The sequence below is a fragment of the Rhinoraja longicauda genome, chromosome 1, assembly GCF_053455715.1.
Source record: "Rhinoraja longicauda isolate Sanriku21f chromosome 1, sRhiLon1.1, whole genome shotgun sequence".
Classification (NCBI taxonomy): Eukaryota; Metazoa; Chordata; class Chondrichthyes; order Rajiformes; family Arhynchobatidae; genus Rhinoraja; species Rhinoraja longicauda.
This window is the reverse complement of record NC_135953.1, coordinates 44,039,855-44,056,933: the sequence shown is the minus strand read 5'-3', so window position 1 is coordinate 44,056,933 and position 17,079 is coordinate 44,039,855. Positions and strand designations below refer to the sequence as shown.

Below are 17,079 nucleotides of genomic sequence, written 5' to 3'. Positions count from 1 at the left end.
AGTCAGCATGGATTTATGAAGGGGAAATCATGCTTGACTAATCTTCTGGAATTTTGTGAGGATGTAACAAGTAGAATGGATAAGGGAGAGCCAGTGGATGTGGTGTATCTGGACTTTCAGAAACAGGGGTCACAGGGGTAGGCCATTTAGGACTGAGATGAGGAAAAACCTTTTCAGCCAGAGTTGTGAATCTGTGGAATTCTCTGCCACAGAAGGCACTGCAGGCCATTCACTGATGTATTCAAGAGAGAGTAGCTTGTAGTAATAATAATAATAATACATTTTATTTGTCATATGTAGGTTGGCACAGGGTCAACGGTACAATGAAATGTATTTGACAAGACAACGGCTCACATCAGCAGTAATATTCCGAGGATAAATAAGATTTTTTTAAATGACATTAGTAAGGTAAAAAGACAATATTAAAAATAATCAACATATATGATTTGAAATGTGTTTATGAGTTCAGAAGCCTGATGGTAGAAACTGTTCTTAAGTCTGGTGGTACGCGCAGCCATACTCCTGTATCGTCTGCCTGACGGTAACAAGGAGAACAGCCTATGTGCTGGGTGGCTGTGATCCTTGATGGTGCTGCGAGCCTTCCGCAGACACCACCGGTAAAAAATGTCCTGAATGGCCGGGAGACAGTTGCCAGTGATGTGCTGTGCCGTCTTCACCACTCTTTGTAGTGATTTGTGGCTGTGGGCAGAACAGTTCCCGTACCAGACTGTAATGTAGCCTGTCAGCAGGCTCTCGATGGTGCATCTGTAGAAGTTTGTGAGAATGCTGGCGTTCATGTCAAACTTCCTCAGTCTTCTCAGGAAAGAGCCGCTGGTGGGCCTTCTTTGTTATTATGTCCGTGTGCAGTGTCCAGGAAAGGTCCTCAGTGATGTGCACACCAAGGAACTTAAAGCTGCTGACCCTTTCAACCTCAGCATCACCGATGTGGATGGGGAGGTGTCCACTCCCCCGCTGTCCCCTGTAGTCCACGATCATCTCTTTAGTTTTGCTGACATTGAGAGGTTATTTTCCTGGCACCAGCTGTTTAACGCCTTTACCTCCTCTCTGTAGGCCGTCTCATTGTTGTCTGTGATGAGGCCCAAGACGGTCGTGTCGCAGCAGACTTTAGGATGCTATTTGAGCTGTGCTTAGCAGTACAGTCGTGCGTGAACAGGAAGTACAGGAGAGGACTGAGCACACAGCCCTGTGGTGTGCCTGTGTTGAGGATCAGTGAGGAAGAGGTGTGGCTGCCAATTCTCACCAGAGAGTTGGATAGAGCTCTAGGGGCTAGTGGAATCAAGGGATATGAGGAGAAGGCAGGCACGGGTTATTGATTGTGGATGATCAGCCATGATCACAATGAAAGGCGGTGCTGGCTCGAAGGGCTGAATGGCCTCCTCCTGCACCTATTTTCAATGTTTATATGTTTTGGAGCATGTGGACACCCAACATAATAAATAAAAGAACCAAAATGTCAATTCAATGCTTGTTAAAAATATTTAAGGTAATCCTGATGATTACCAATAGCCACATTCTACCAGATTTGTCCTTTAGAAAACTGCAATGAATTAATAGTCACCTCTGTTCTCGTTGTATCACCTCTTTCTTTATTAGATGGTTTCTTATGCATCCCTTTAACCTGAAAGTAAAAGTATAATAAAAATCTTAAGAAATAGCACATAATATAGAATAATCACGTCATATATACACTAGTCTTATTCTCAGAAGGAGCCTTAATAAGTAATATTACTGGAACTCCTGGTTACAAGAGGGAAATTGGAGCCCGACACATTTATGACTAATCACACATTCATCATTGTAGGCGAATCTTCAAAAATACTATTTCAGTGGTGGAATTGAATGGTTTAAGAATTTTCTTGTTGTCCAGCTGCACATTCCCCCCTTCCCGATTATTTTTTTCTTCATAGACATAGCCCGATTCTTGGAAGTCCTTTCGCAACTACTGGTATAAAATCGGTGTTATTTAACTACAGGGATCTAATCTTCACAAGGCAAATGCAATATCATTTGTTGACATCCAATTCTGGGACGAGCACGAGTCAGAATTGACAATCCTAATTTATTTTAGTTCAGAGGTACAGCGCGGAAAAAGGGTCTTCGGCCCACCGAGTCTGTACCGTCTCCGCACATTAACACTATCCTACACACACTACGGACAGTTTATATTTATACCAAGCGAATTAACCTCCAAACCCGGATCTTAATCAAGGCAGCTATGAGCAAACTAAAATTAATGCATATAACTTGTTTGCCTTTGATAAGGCCCCACACAGGAGATTAGTAGGCACAATTACAGCACATGGTACGGTATTGGCGTAGGGTATTGACATGGATAGAGAATTGGTTGGCAGACAGGAAGCAAAGAGTAGGAATAAACGGGTCCTTTTCGGAATGGCAGGCGGTGGCGAGTGGTGCCGCAAGGCTCGGTGCAGGGGCCACAACTATTTACAATATATATTAATGATTTGGATGATGGAATTAAAAGTAACACTCGCAAATTTGCAGATGACACAAAGCTGGGTGGCAGTGTGAACTGCGAAGAGGAAAAAGGGAAGAGCAATGAGACCTGGGTGTCCTTGTACACCAGTCACAGAAAGTAAACATGCAGGTCGAGCAGGCAGTGAAGAAAGTTAATGGCATGTTGGCTTTCATAATGAGAGGATTTGAGTATAGGAGTAAAGAGGTCCTTCTGCAGTTGTACAGGGCCCTGGTGAGACAACATTTGGAGTATTGTGTGCACTTTTGGTCTCCTAATTTGAGGAAGGACATCCTTGCTATTGAGGCAGTGCAGCGTAGGTTCACGAGGTTAATCCCCGGGATGGCGGGAATGTCATACGAGGAAAGATTGGAAAGACTGGGCTTGTATTCACTGGAATTTAGAAGGATGAGAGGAGATCTTATAGAAACATATAAAACTATAAAAGGACTGGACAAGCTAGATCCAGGAAAAATGTTCCCAATGTTGGGGGAGTCCAGAACCAGGGGCCACAGTCTAAGAATAAAGGGGAAGCCATTTAAAACTGAGATGAGAAAAAACTTTTTCAGCCAGAGAGTAGTGAATTTGTGGGATTCTCTGCCACAGAAGGCAATAGAGGCCAACTCACTGGATGAATTTAAAAGAGTTAAATAGAGCTCATGGGTCTAGCAGAATCAAGGGATATGGGGAGAAGGCAGGCACAGGTTACTGATTGTGGATGGTCAGCCACGATCACAGTGAATGGCGGTGCTGGCTCAAAGGGCCAAATGGCCTCCTCCTGCACCTATTTTCTATGTTTTTATGTCTATGTTACGAAAACAGGAAATAACAACCAGGGCTGAAACCAAATTGACATCACTCTTGGGGTTATGCCGCATTAATTGTTGGAATTAGCTGCGACATGTCGAGGCAGGAATAGTCAGGATTCCCAGGTCATAATGGGGACACAAGGAACTGCAGATATGGAATCTTGAGCAAAACACAAAGTATTAGTGATTTAGCATCCGCGGAGGGTGTGGATGGTCGACTTTTCGGGTCGGGTCTGACTACAGCCGGGGGAGGGGGGGAGTTAGAAGAGGAGTGAGCGGAGCAAAGTCTGGCGAGTGATGATGGGTGAATACAGAAAGGTAGCAGGAATCAGAGAGGGGAAGCAGAGAGAGGGGACCTCACAGAACTCCCATTGGAGAGAGGAGGAGAATCTGCAGTTAGTAGCATGTGCACCACCACCAGCACCACCACCTCCAGCACCACCACCACTAACTGCAGCACTGGCACCAGCAGCACCACCACCACTAACTGTAGCACAAGGACATAGGTTTAAGTTGAAGGGGAAAAGATTTAATAGGATTCTGAGGGGTAACTTTTTCACGCCAAAGGGTGGTGGATGTATGGAACAAGCTGCCAGAGGTGGTAGTTCTGGGACTATCCCAACATTTAAGAAGCAGTTAGACAGTGTGGGCAAGTTGGGCCAAAGGGTCTGTTTCCACACTGTATCAATCTATGACTCTATGACCAGCAGCACCACCACCAGCAGCAGCACCACCACTAACTGCAGCACCACCACCAGCAGCAGCAGCAGCAGCAGCAGCAGGTGGGACAGGGAGGCGGACTGAGGGACGAGACCCCCATCTTGACCTTTGCCCGCAATGAGTTCCGCGCCGCCACGAAGCCGGATGTTCGCTGCCGGAGATAAGACACAAACCGCTGGAGTAACTCAGCGACACAGGCAGCATCTCTGGAGGGCAGGAATGGGGGAGGTTTCGGGTCGAGACCCGGCCTTGTGCGTGTGCCTCGGTTTAAACCAGCATCAGCTGTTCCTCGCTGCGCTCCTCGCTGCGCTCCTCGCCGCCCTGCCGCAGAAAGCCGGTGACTAGGGGCCAACGATGGCCAGAGGACACAGCCCGACTGTGTCCAGGGTGGATGGGCCGCACGCCGCCATCTCCACTCACCGGCTCCTTCACCTCCATCGCCTCCATCTGCTCGGCCACCCGCTCCATTCCCCGACCGGCTGATGCAACACGCCGGCGCTCCGCTCAACCCAACCTGCTGCCGGCACTCCGCTCAACCCAACCTGCTGCCGGCACTCCGCTCAACCCAACCTGCTGCCGGCACTCCGCTCAACCCAACCTGCTGCCGCCCCTGCGCTGAGTGACGGCGCCGGCGCTCAACCCAGCCTGCTGCCGCCCCTGCGCTGAGTGACGGCGCCGCCGCCCAATAGAAACCCGCGCCTCACCCCGGGCCGCCGCCTGTGCGTCGACCGCCGGCCAATCAGAGCCGGCAACCCCGGCATGTGGGCGGGCCTTCCAACAAGTTGAGCTGAGAGGTCAGGACCGGACTCGCCTCACGTCACCCGGTGCGAGGAGGGGGAACTACAGGCGCTGCTTTACACCGGGGACAGACACATAATGCTGCAGTAACTCAGCGGGTCAGGCAGCATCTCTGCAGAGAAGGAATGGGGCACGTTTCGGGTCGAGACCCTTCTTCAGACTGAGAGTCAAGGGTTGAGGGAGACACAGAGATAAGGAAGGGGAAGGTGTGAAAACGAGACATCAAAGGAGATGTGGTTCAAGGAAAAATGTAGAATAGATCATTGCTAGCTAGGAGAAGATGACAACGAAACATAGAGGGGAGCAGCGAGAAAAAATGTTGCAGAACTCGTCGGAGAGAGGAGAACCTCTTTAAAGTAGGCGTACCTTGAGGAGATTTCACATTGGAGCAGACGAAATGTGTAACACATTTGAAGAAGGGTCTCGACCCGAAACGTCACCCATTCCTTCTAACCACAGATGCTGCCTGTCTCGCCGAGTTACACCAGCATTTTGTGTCTGCGTCTTGATGCCACCCGCAGAAGATCGTGGGGCTGGGCTCCGGAGTGCCAGAGCTGGGCTGCTCCAGCACTGCCCTCCCGCGTAGGTGACCTTACAGTCAGTCACCAGCCAAGGCAGTTGGACACTGATCTCAGAAAAGGCACCCCAAAATCTATTGCCTTTGCGGGATTTCCCTCTTTCCGGTAACAACGAGCAATCTGCCAGCCCAACAGCATCGACTCTTTTCCAGGCTTCGGCTGCAGGGAATCTCCGTGGTTGCAGTGATAACCGCCGGATCGACCGAACAGCCAAGAACATTGCCCAAAATCTCGCTGTTATTTTAAATATTTTACAATAGGCAAAATAAAGAATTGGGATGTAGGCTGGATTTAGATATAAATTCAAATTATGGGAATGGAATCATTCATCTGTGATAATAATACATAAATGCGAGCATGAGAAGTTAGGTGAGAATTATATTTTATTAAATTCTGATCATCACCTCATGCAACAAGGCATAACATTTCCGAGGTCAATTATGTGCAGTGTTAACTATTGCTCTCTTCATAGGTGATTGAGCCCTTACACCTCCTGATCTGAGTACTACAACATTTGTCGTTTTTTTGCTTGCATTGAACTATAACATTTCGTCTTGTCATTGTTCGTGATCCAGCCCACCATAGTGGTGTCATCAGCAAACTTATAGATGGAGTTAGGGCCATATTTGACTGTACAGTTGTGAGTGTGTAACAAGTATAGTAAGGGACTAAGAACTCACTGATTGTGGTCAGTGGGTCAGAAAGTAAAGAACTCGGTGGAAGAGGAGGGTGTTCATTCGTAGGTCCAGGATATTTTGGTTGGAGACCCTGCATCAGGACTAAGAGTATAAAAGGGAGATAGCCATTACAGAGGTGTTGGGAAGAGCTGAGGCTGGTAGTGGCAAGTGATCAGTGGTTCCAGGCAAAGATACTAGAGGAGCAAGATGAACCACTCCGTCGATATCGGCTATACTGAAGTGTAATACGCAAAGGAACGTAACGTCCGCCGTTTTAGTAAGCAAAACCCACCATTCACTATGCCTCTCACAGTGTAATCAGTGTTTGGGGAGAACAGTATGTGTGATGATACCATAAAAATGCAGTATATATCTATCAATTCACAGATTTTTGTTATTTGTCTTTTTAAATGTTTCTGCTAGTTTCTGCCTACTAAAATGGCGCCATGACATACTACGGTTTTTAGGGTCAAGTGGTCTATCGTGCTCTGCTCTATTATCTTTGGTTCCAGGTGAGCAGACGTTAATGGGCAGATGGAGCCAGGTGTTGGAGGTCGTGGTGGTGACACCAACAGAGGGTTGGATGTGAATGACTGTAGATTATACATCTGACAAGAAACCAAGCTGATAAATGGAACCAGGTAAGGGAGGGATAATAGGCAGATGGAAACAGTTGGGGAAGGGAGATAGGGAATCCAGTGGGTTGAGTGTGCAGATGATAGGCAGGCGGAACCAAGTCAGGGAGGGGAAAGAAATTGGATAGCAGGAGGATGGTTGGAAAGAAGGGGTGTGTGGAAGGACCTTGCTGCTTCAGGTGAGTGAAAGGAACAGAAAGGTTGCTGGTTATCTAAAATTTGAGAACTTAATGTTGAATGAATAGATGCTTTATTGTCACATGTGACAAGTCACAGTGAAATTCTTTGCTTGCATACATAAGGTATGCAAATAGTCACCACATAGAGGGTGCTTACAAAGTTACAAAGTACCCCTGCCATCTCCTCCTTTGTTCTCTCCCTCTTCCCCCTCCCTCACGGCAGTCTCCCCACGCCAGGTCCTCCTTTGTTCCCTTTCCCCGGCAACGGTGTCCTCACTTCCACATGGTCCGTCCTCGTCCGTCGGTGCCATCAACGACCGCTGCAGTGACCTCTCCACTAACCCTTCTGAGTCCTCTCCGGGCGTCTCCGTGGAGCCGACCCAGGCCCCAGCCGCGGGCTCTGTTAACCCAGGGGCCGGCCGTGGGCTCCGACCTGCGAGGCTCCGGCCTCGGCTTCTCCGCGGCTTAACGGGAGGCGTTTTCATGCCTTTAGGTTATAGGCTACCCTACAACATTCCTAAAAATTCAAGCTGATCAGTGTAAAAGATTTAATTATCAGATGGCCAGGTTAGCCAATTCATTGTATTTGAAGTTCCTGATTACTTCAACTAATCAGTTTTCATAATTTTGATGAAAAATGGTTGAACAGGAGGCATATACAGGAATTTTAAATGTTATTAAATGGTCACCACACCTGATGAAGACACTGGAGCGTCTGGTCCTCGCCCATCTCCGCCCCCTGGTGAGACCATCAATGGATCCGCTGCAGTTCGCCTACCAGACTCGCATCGGGGTGGAGGACGCTATCATCTACCTACGGAACAGAGCTCTTTCACACCTGGAGAAGCCAGATAGCACTATGAGAATCATGTTCTTTGATTTCTCCAGTGCATTCAACACCATCCAGCCGGGGCTTCTGGGGGGCAAGCTGGAGCGCACTGGAGTGGATCCCCAAGTGTGTGAAGGAGAGATATAGGAGGTCCTTCCTTCCCGCTGCTGTGAGACTGCACAACCTGCACTGCTCCCAGCAGACGAGTCAACAATAACAGCTAAGAACACACAGAAAACTGATGACAATTTGTGTATCTTTTATTTATAATGAATTATCTCTTGCTCTCTTGCTATCCACTTTGCTGCTGTAACACTGTAAATTTCCCCAGTGTGGGACGAATAAAGGAATATATTATTATTATTATTATTTTTGAAATGACACTTTAATAGCTGATTATTAAACACATACAATCTCACGTGGATTATATGGTTAATGAGCATGGGGCTGTGTGAATCAGCATTGAACACATGTCCTGTGTGCAATGTGAAGGCATACAATCATCTAACAGAGAAACAGATCTCTCAGTTTATCATGTTCATGGCGATATTCACGTACACATCTTTATTAATCCTACGGCCACGTAGTCCTCCTATGCCTTGGTGATTCAAGTGCATGTCTAGACACTTCTTAAAGGTCATGATTACCCAACTCCAAACAGCATTCCACATTCCAGCCACCCACTGGGTGAAAATTTTCAGATTCCTAAACACGTTATCCCTATTGCTAAGCCAATATTCTCCTGATGTCTCTGCTGCTCCACTATAGTTTTCTCCTATAAATCCTATCTGTACTCTAAATAATTGTGTCACCCTTGATCAGATTGGTTCTTCTTCGGCCCCCCCCTCTTCAAGAAAAATACACCCAGCTCATAAATTTAAATTATCCATTCCTGGCAATAATTCCTGTAATTGTGGTCATTTTGTTAACAGTGTCACAGTCCACAGTACTCCACTGTGGCTAAAACAACCTTTTTGTAAAGTTGTACCATAACTGCCCTGCTCTTATATTCTATGGGAGACACAAAACGCTGGTGTAATTCAGCAGGACAGGCAGCATCTCTGGAGAGGAGGAACGCCTCCGTTGTCATGCTGTGAAAATGGAGAGGATGAGACGGAGTTTCTTCCCACAGGCCATCAGGACTGTCAACTTTTATAACCCCAGAGACTAAATTTTTGTCTACACTATAGTAACTTATTAACTTTATTTATATGCTGTAACTGTAATTCTTTTTTGTGCACAATCCGCAGGCATTTCCACTTTCATTTCACTGCACATCGTGTATGTGTATGTGACAAATAAATTTGACTTGACCTGACTTGACTTGGGTGGTATTTTGGGTCGAGACCCATCTGCAGTTCTTTCCTTCGCACATCTATAATCTATGCTTCAGCTTATGAAGCAAGTATCCAAGCTACCTTTTTCACTACCTTATCTTTCCATGCTGCCACCTTCAATTATCAAAAACTTCCCACAAAGACCTAGTATCTTCCCTATTGAGAACTTCCCCTTTTCTGATACTGAATGCTGGATTCTTGGAACCCAGTGATTTAATGTCACAAGTTCTCAAAAGGGGACAGCATGATTTATAGAAAATATTTGTAGTGCTTTACAAAATGTTGGAAGCCCATAAACTGGTATCACAACTCTGAATTCCCCTTCTTGCCCATCCAACATGTCGCAAAAGGACCTGTCACTGCAAGAGATCAAGCTAGCTTCAGATGACTGGGGAAAATGTCATTGTGTGCATTCATTCTTTGTGCAATGGCCAGCAGTGAGTGCGGGTGCCTCAACAATGTTCATAATATTTCTTTCATGCTAATATTTCTCTTGGTATATACAATTTCATTTTTCCTTGCAACATAGAAAGAGAGCATTTGGCCCATCAAGTCAATGCACTCTATTTATTTCATCCTTATGACATAGAAATCGACCATTTTATACATCAATTTACTTCTCCTACTTCTATTCTTGCAATTCATTTTATTACAAACCCATTAACTCCACTGTGATTTGCCCACAATCCACCTTCACTGGGTGTACTTTACAATAACCAATTAATTTACCTATTAACAAATATTTAGAATGTGGGAGGAAACTGCAGCACCTGAGGGAAGTCCATGCGGTCACGGTGAATGTGCAAACTCCACACGGATAGAGCAGACGACAGGACTGCCCCCTTCTGTGTCTTCCCTCTCCTTCACTTCATTTCCACCCTTACTCTTCTCCATGGTACCCAGTTTGTCTCTCCTTCCCATTCTCAGGAGATAAGTGTTGACACTTTTTATCTGTATGTTGTAGATCAGCCTAAAACAAGTTCTGCTTTTGAATTGCAGATGAAATGATGGGAGAGTAAGGAGGGAAGAGAGAAATGGGAGTGTGGAGCTGCTACCTTGCATATTTGGCATGGTTTGGCTCTAAACAAGGGGGCATCAGTAAATTCTTCTGGTGCCAATACGTTCTCTTTCTTTTTCTCAACATTCTGCTTCTTCCACAGAAGGCTGTGAATTAATATTTTTAAGGTGGAGATTAATTGGTATGGATGTCAGGGGTTATGAAGGCAAAATAATGGGTTTGAGTGGGAAAGATAGGTCAGCCATGATTGAATGGCAGAGTAGACTTGATGGGCCGAATGGCCTAATTTTGCTCCTGCAACTTATGAATTTCTCCCGTCTGATTTACAACACTGGCAATGTGGAAGATTACCCAACTATGTCCCATTTACCAAGTCTGTGAGAAATTCAATCCTGCTAATTACCCTCAAGGGTACCTGGGCAAAAGAATGGAAGGTGTTGCTTAATGTTGTTCATTATTTATGCTTTTAGAATTTTATGCTAATTTTATTTTATGATTCAAATTATTGGTAAAATATTAAAAGGTTTAATTATTTACTTTATTTTTGATGGTCTTTACTTCAAATCTGCAGGTTGGATTTTCGCAACCAGACAAAATCAATACAGCGTAGAGTAACAGCAGGCATCTCCCACGGGTAGAGGGGCTCAGAAAAGTAGTCTGGTACAATCATCTGAGGAGTTGAGAGTGGCATCATAAACATATAAACGCAAGCGGACGACAATTATCGGATGTTAAAGGTATGAAAATAATGATTGATAGTTGTTACCAACAGAGCTTTCAAATAGCACTTACTCTGCAATAACCTGTGCAATAATGCAAAGTTTGGGTTTTGCCATGGCTTCAGATATCATCATAGTCTTGATCTAAATGTGAACCAAAGAGTGAAATTCCAGAGGAAAAGATGGGAATGACTGCATTTAGTATCAGGGCAGCATTTGACCAAATGTGGCATCAAGAAGATAGAAACAAAAAGCAACTCAGGGGAAAAGGAACAGATGAGGTTTCAGGTTGAGACCCTTCATACCATCAAGAAACCTGAACTCAAAGTACATGAAAAGGAAAACAGCCCAGTGGTTTACTTCATACTTTACAAAGGGAGGTAGTGATATTTATTAAAGGTCAATCATCATAACTCCTGAACGTCACAGTGCAATGCCTCAAGCCAATTATTTTCAGCTGGTTCAGCAGTGTTTCATCAGCTGTTTCACCTTCCATTATAAAGTTGAAAATAAGGATCCATTCATAACTGATACAAACATATAAATTGGAAGCAGCAGTAAATCATTGGGTTCCTCCAGCCTGCTGCACCATTTAATAAGATTATGGACCATCTGATTTCAATCTCAATTTCACAATCCCGCCTGGCCTTTCACCAGTTTGTTAATCCAGCATCTACCTCAACTATTCAAAGACTCTGCTTCCACCTCCCTTTGTGGAAGAGAGCTCCAAATTCTCATGACACTCTGAAACAATTTTACCTCAACCTAGTCTTAAAAACGTGACCCCTAATTTTTAAACACTCACTCCTGGTTCTAAATTTTCCTACAAGAGAAAACATCCTCCACCAATTCGACCTGCCAAGTTGTTTCAGGATCTTACACATTTCAATCAAGTCCCCTGCAACTCTCCGGAATTTCAGCTGGTACGTCTAGTCTGTTTAATCATTCATTATAAAATAACCTGCCAATTCCAAATATTTGTCTGGTAAATCTTCACTGAACTGCTCCCAACACATTTACATGCTACCTTAATAAGACCACAGCACTCCACTATGGGAAGGATGTGATTGGACTGGAGAGAGTGCAGAGAAGATTCATGAGAATATTACCTAGATTGGAAGACTTTGGACATGGAGAGAAATTGGATAGTCTGGGTTAGTTTTTTCAGTATTGTTGCAGGTTGCGGGGTGACCTGACAGAGGTATAGTAAAGCTATGAAAGGCATAGATAGGGTACATCATCAAAATCTTTATCCCAAGATAGGGGTATCAAAATGATGGAATCAAATATAATCATAGAGTCGCAGAGTCATGCAGCATAGAATCAGGCCCTTCTGCCCAGCTTGTCCATGCTGACCAAGGTGTCCCATCTACACTAAACCCACCAGCCCTCGTTTTACCTATACCCCTCTAAACCTTTTTTATCCATGTACTTGTCCAATCAGTGTTTTAAATATTGTTATAGTTTCTGCCTCGACTTCCTCCGGTAGTTCATTCCATATACACACCACCCTCTGTATGAAAAGGTTATCTCTCAGATTCCCATTAAATCTTTCCCTCTCACCCGATCGAGTAACCTTGCACAAGTCACCGCTTTCAAAATTGTTCACTGAGTGAATCAGACTTAAGCATTTAAACATGCTGACGTAATATGAACAAGCAAATGAAATCTAGGTCAATTACTTTTTTAAAGATAATGATTAATGATTGAAATAGAGGGATTCTGGCACATTCAGATGGTAGAAGCATGTGGTGTGAAGATCAACTTGCCCACATAATAGTCAGCCTAATAAAATGGATGTTCAGAAGATTATGCAGAATGCCCCAACCTCAATAGTTAGATGCTCAATGGATGCCAATAAAGTATTTAGCACAATTCAAACAATGGTAATTGTTTTTCAAGAACAACATTTTTCAGGCATAACACCCTGACGTGCAACAGCCACATGACTTAAAGAATGCATTCTATCTGTAAAGCGTCCATAATGTGTTGATACAGATAAAAGGATGGCACTGCCCGAGAGAGTGGTTGAGGCTGGGATGCTGACAGCATTTAAGATGTCCAGATGATCACTAGAATTGCTTAGAGAGAGCATGGACTAAGTGCTGGGTAATGGAATTAATATGGAAGGATGCCCACTGGTCAGATTGGACAAACTGGGTTGAATAGCTTGTTTCAAAACTGTACGTTTCTATGACGCTACTATTTGTACGTTTATTTGGACAAATTCCACAGAGGCCCTTATTAGAGAGGAATCTCTATACTCCTGAGAATTTTTTTTAAACTATAGGAATTAAACAGAATATTCAAGTAAAACACAGTTATATTAATGATTTGCATTGACCAATTTCTAATATAACTCTCAGCAACCAATTTAAATATTATATTTGATAAGTAAATGCATTACTCACTTACCAGAAAACTTCACTACAATTTCTTGCAAAGGATTACAACACACCCACTATGTCACATGCCATTATTTCAGTACTTTTTATTAATGTGCAAAATAAATAAATAATACATACATGTTGAAAGAATGTCTGGAAAAATTAAATATGGTGTAGGTTCCCTCTTTAACTGCATATATACAAGCTAGAGGTATATATTACTACAAATTATTATATTTTAATTGATTCCTAGACTAACTCAAACAGTACACATTCTTGCAGAATGTCTGTGCAGGGGGAGGCAGTTCAGTCACCCTGCAAGATCCAATCAAGGCACCAATACTGTCTATCACAAACAGGAATACTGCCTGTTATTTGTGCCTCACAAGTTCATGCAATTTACACCATTTGAAAAGAAAATTGATATACATTATTAAATAATAAACTGTAGTGTATACATATTATATATATGAAATATATAATATATATATATAAACTTAATATTCTAGTCTGTCCCACTTATTGGAAGTCAGTTAATATAGAGCTGCTTACTACCAAAGACAGGTGAAATCAGGACAAATGTTTGTGTGGTACGCATGCCCTATACTCACCAATGAGAATTAGCGGATGAGCAAAATATTCTACTAAGTTGTTCTAAATGTACTCAATGAAGAACAAAGTAATAAGCAAAGAAATGTTGGCAATTTAGTGCTTTTTTTTGCTCAATTTAATCTTGCTGAAGTTAACAATTATTTTCTTTTTCATCTCCTTCCCCCACCCACTTCAAATAAAATTGCCCAGTCCATCAAGCACTCGTATTAATAATCTTCATCTTCTGGATGAGTAACGTAAGTAAAGGGTACTAATCCACGTTCAGCACCAAGGCCACACAGCAGCCAGTCTGCATCCACTTTTGACATCACGCTCAGAACATCTCCTTTTTTAAAGCTGAGTTGTCCTTTCTCGGTTGCTATGTGATGACAAAGTGCTTTCACTTCTCTTAATGGAAAAAAAAGTAAAATTGTTTTTGAAAAACTGAATGCATAACACAAAATTTATTTCATATTATTTTTTTCAGGTTAGGCTTCCACTAATACTGTCACATTCTCCTCTGTTGTGTTAATACCTATGAATTAATCACCAAAAAATCATGAGGAAATACATTTTACAATTGTTAGTATTTAATAACACAAAGCAGCAGAAGATACATCTGATGAGTTGAAAAAGAGGAATAAGGATGTGATGTTTGTACTTGAGCCCACTGGTGCTATCAGTCACGGAGACAGAGACCTCATATTTATATGATTAGGTGGCAGCACAGTGGCGTAGCGGTAGAGTGGCTGCTTTACAGCACCAGAGACATAGGTTCAATCCTGATTCTGGGTGTTATCTGTATGGCATTTGTATGTTTTCACTGTGACCGCGTGGGTTTTCTTTGAGTGCCCCGAGTGCTCCAAAGACGTACAGGTTTGTAGGTTAATTGGCTTACGTAAAATTGCAAATTTTAAATTGTGAAATTGTAGGATAATGCTAATGTATGGGGTGATTGCTGCTCGGCATGACTTGGTGGGCCGAAGGGTATGTTTCCCCGCTGTATTTCTAAAGTCTGAAAATAGAGAATGCTTCAAATACAACGTTCAGCAGTATCTATGGAGAGGGAGAAATGTTATCAAACAGGTGCTGTCTGACCTGCTGAGTATTTCCACCACATTCTGTTTTTATTTCATATTTGAAGCATCTAAAGTTTAATTTTGCTTTTCTATCATAATTCATGTTGGTGTCTTGTAACAACTTTAAGGTTAAAGTTTAAAAAAATTGAAAAAAGAACAGCATTAAATTACATAGGACACTAAAAGTTGCTTTATACAACAAATATAAAATGAGGACAGACACAAAGTGCTGGAGTAACTCAGAGAGTCAGGCAGCATCCTTGAAGAGCAAGGATAGTTCATGTGTCGGGTAGGGACCCTTTTTCAGTCTGAAGAAGGTCCTGACCCAAAACATCACCCTTCCATGCTCTCCAAGAATGCTGCCTGGCCCCTTGGGTTAAACCAGCATTTTGTTTCTTTCCTTGGTAAACCAGCATCTTGTTTCTAAATATAAACTGAGATCGTGGCGAATTAAATAGCAGAATGTTAAAAAATAAAAATCTGAAGAAGAGAGAGAATTAGAACAATGTCTCAGAATAAGGGAATTAATCTTTATGCTTTCATCTGTGCTTTGCAGTACCAATGGATTTGATTACGTGTTTCATGCAGACTACCGTCGCGCTGCTGCGAGCAAACAAACTGTATAATGAATCAGTCGGCATATTTTTGAACTATTGGGATTATTTTCAAAAGTATCAAATCTATATTTTTGATTTTCAATGATTTATATGCTTTCAATATTGCTGAGTTATTGCAATGGTTCTTTGAGATAAATCTATCACTGTGTGCTGAGTTAACAAATCTCAGTTTATGTACATGAATATCCGCAACCTTTTATGTTTAATTATGGCCAGGACTTCACCATCACGGTTCACTGAAATTGAACCTCAGTCGTGACACTGCCGAAGATGCTCAGCACACATGCTCGATTGCAGACTCCTGCCTATGAATTCTTCACCTCTCAGCCATGGTGTTATGGGGCAGGTTCAAATTCTTCCTAACAGGAAAGGACTTGGAATATTCTTCAGTGGAATTGTTTCTGAATACCTGATCACTGGTATTTTGTGAAACCACAAGTCTGTCAAGTCTTGGTTGCAGAATAACATACAAGTTGAAGAATCAAGTGTAAAAATGAGTTATGTACAGAACAAAATACTATCGCAAGTTCTCTAAGCTTGTCAATAAAAACATACCAAGAATATTTAAAAATGTATAGGTACTTCAATTACTCTATATGGTTCACTAACATCTAACGTATGTGGGTGACTTCAGTACCCCAAGTAGCTGAAGTACTTCCTTCTTACTGTGTTCTGCCTTCCAGTTCCTTCCCCAATGATATCACATATCAGGAAGGGAAAAAAAATAAGGTTGATATTTAGCATTAGAAGATTTCGCCATAATATGACAGCTTCCCAACCATATCTGTCACTGAAATATGGTAAATCAACAAAGATTATGCATCAAACCTAAGACCTCTGAAGCATATGGGTTAATATCATAAGTATATGTATTTTTACCAACCAGGACATCTGAGAAGCCAGCTTGTTACTTAATGTAAAGCTTAATAAGTAATGCCTAACCACCTAGATTCAAGAAAATAACATAAATACCACTACCTCTCATATTGGGCTTTTGTTTCTTGAGATTCTGGCTGACTACCTCCAGTCTGTGAGTTGATTTGTTCTGTTACATATTGAGATCCTCTCCATTTTCCAGATCCCATAGTCTGTACCATAAGATCGTACACCGATTTATCAAGTCCCAGCCAGCCAGAAGGTAATCTAGAGACAAAGAAAATAAAACAATACAAATTAATAAAGATATGAGTTCATTTAAAATATTGCTGTGCCAGAGATAAGAGAATTCTACCTCCAATTCAATGTATATGAATAACTTTCACCTTCAGCAAACTTTATAAATAGTTTTATTCTACACAAGCACCTTTCCCATGACATACAATACAATGGTTTGTGATAAGGAGTACGTGCAGTTTTAAAACTGATTCAGACTAGTCAAAAGTCCACAGAATGGAGAAATAAGGAACTGCAGATGCTAGTTTACAAATAAAAGACACAAATTGCTGGTGTAATTCAGAAGGTCAGATACCATCTCTGGAGGACAAGAACAGGTGAGATTTCAAATCAAGACCCATCTTCAAACTGATCAGACTGAAGAAGGCCCCTGATCTGCAATGTCACCTATCTATCTTCTCCAGAGACGTTGCCTCACCCATTAAGTTACTCCAGC

The 17,079-nt window shown here is 42.7% G+C and overlaps 2 protein-coding genes across 5 annotated transcripts in view; both read right to left on the bottom strand.

Moving 5' to 3' along the window:
- LOC144592167 (threonine--tRNA ligase 1, cytoplasmic-like) overlaps positions 1 to 4,611 on the bottom strand; it is a 32,604-nt gene extending 27,993 nt beyond the window's left edge. Inside the window, exons 1-2 of the mRNA XM_078396625.1 lie at positions 4,447 to 4,611; positions 1,580 to 1,639 (exon numbers count right to left, since the gene is read on the bottom strand). Coding sequence (XP_078252751.1) covers positions 1,580 to 1,639; positions 4,447 to 4,494 — 108 coding nt within the window. The 5' untranslated portion in view covers positions 4,495 to 4,611. The remainder of the gene's footprint in view (positions 1 to 1,579; positions 1,640 to 4,446) is intronic.
- An 8,662-nt stretch (positions 4,612 to 13,273) lies between these two features.
- rusc2 (RUN and SH3 domain containing 2) overlaps positions 13,274 to 17,079 on the bottom strand; it is a 48,926-nt gene continuing 45,120 nt past the window's right edge. For 3 of the 4 annotated variants that reach the window (XM_078396592.1, XM_078396583.1, XM_078396612.1), the window contains 2 exons: positions 16,449 to 16,613; positions 13,274 to 14,182 (listed from right to left, as the gene is read on the bottom strand). In XM_078396592.1, the coding sequence (XP_078252718.1) occupies positions 14,002 to 14,182; positions 16,449 to 16,613 (346 nt within the window). In that variant the 3' untranslated portion in view covers positions 13,274 to 14,001. Of the gene's footprint in view, positions 14,183 to 16,445; positions 16,614 to 17,079 lie in introns of all 4 variants that reach the window. The other variant, XM_078396603.1, reaches the window with a different exon arrangement.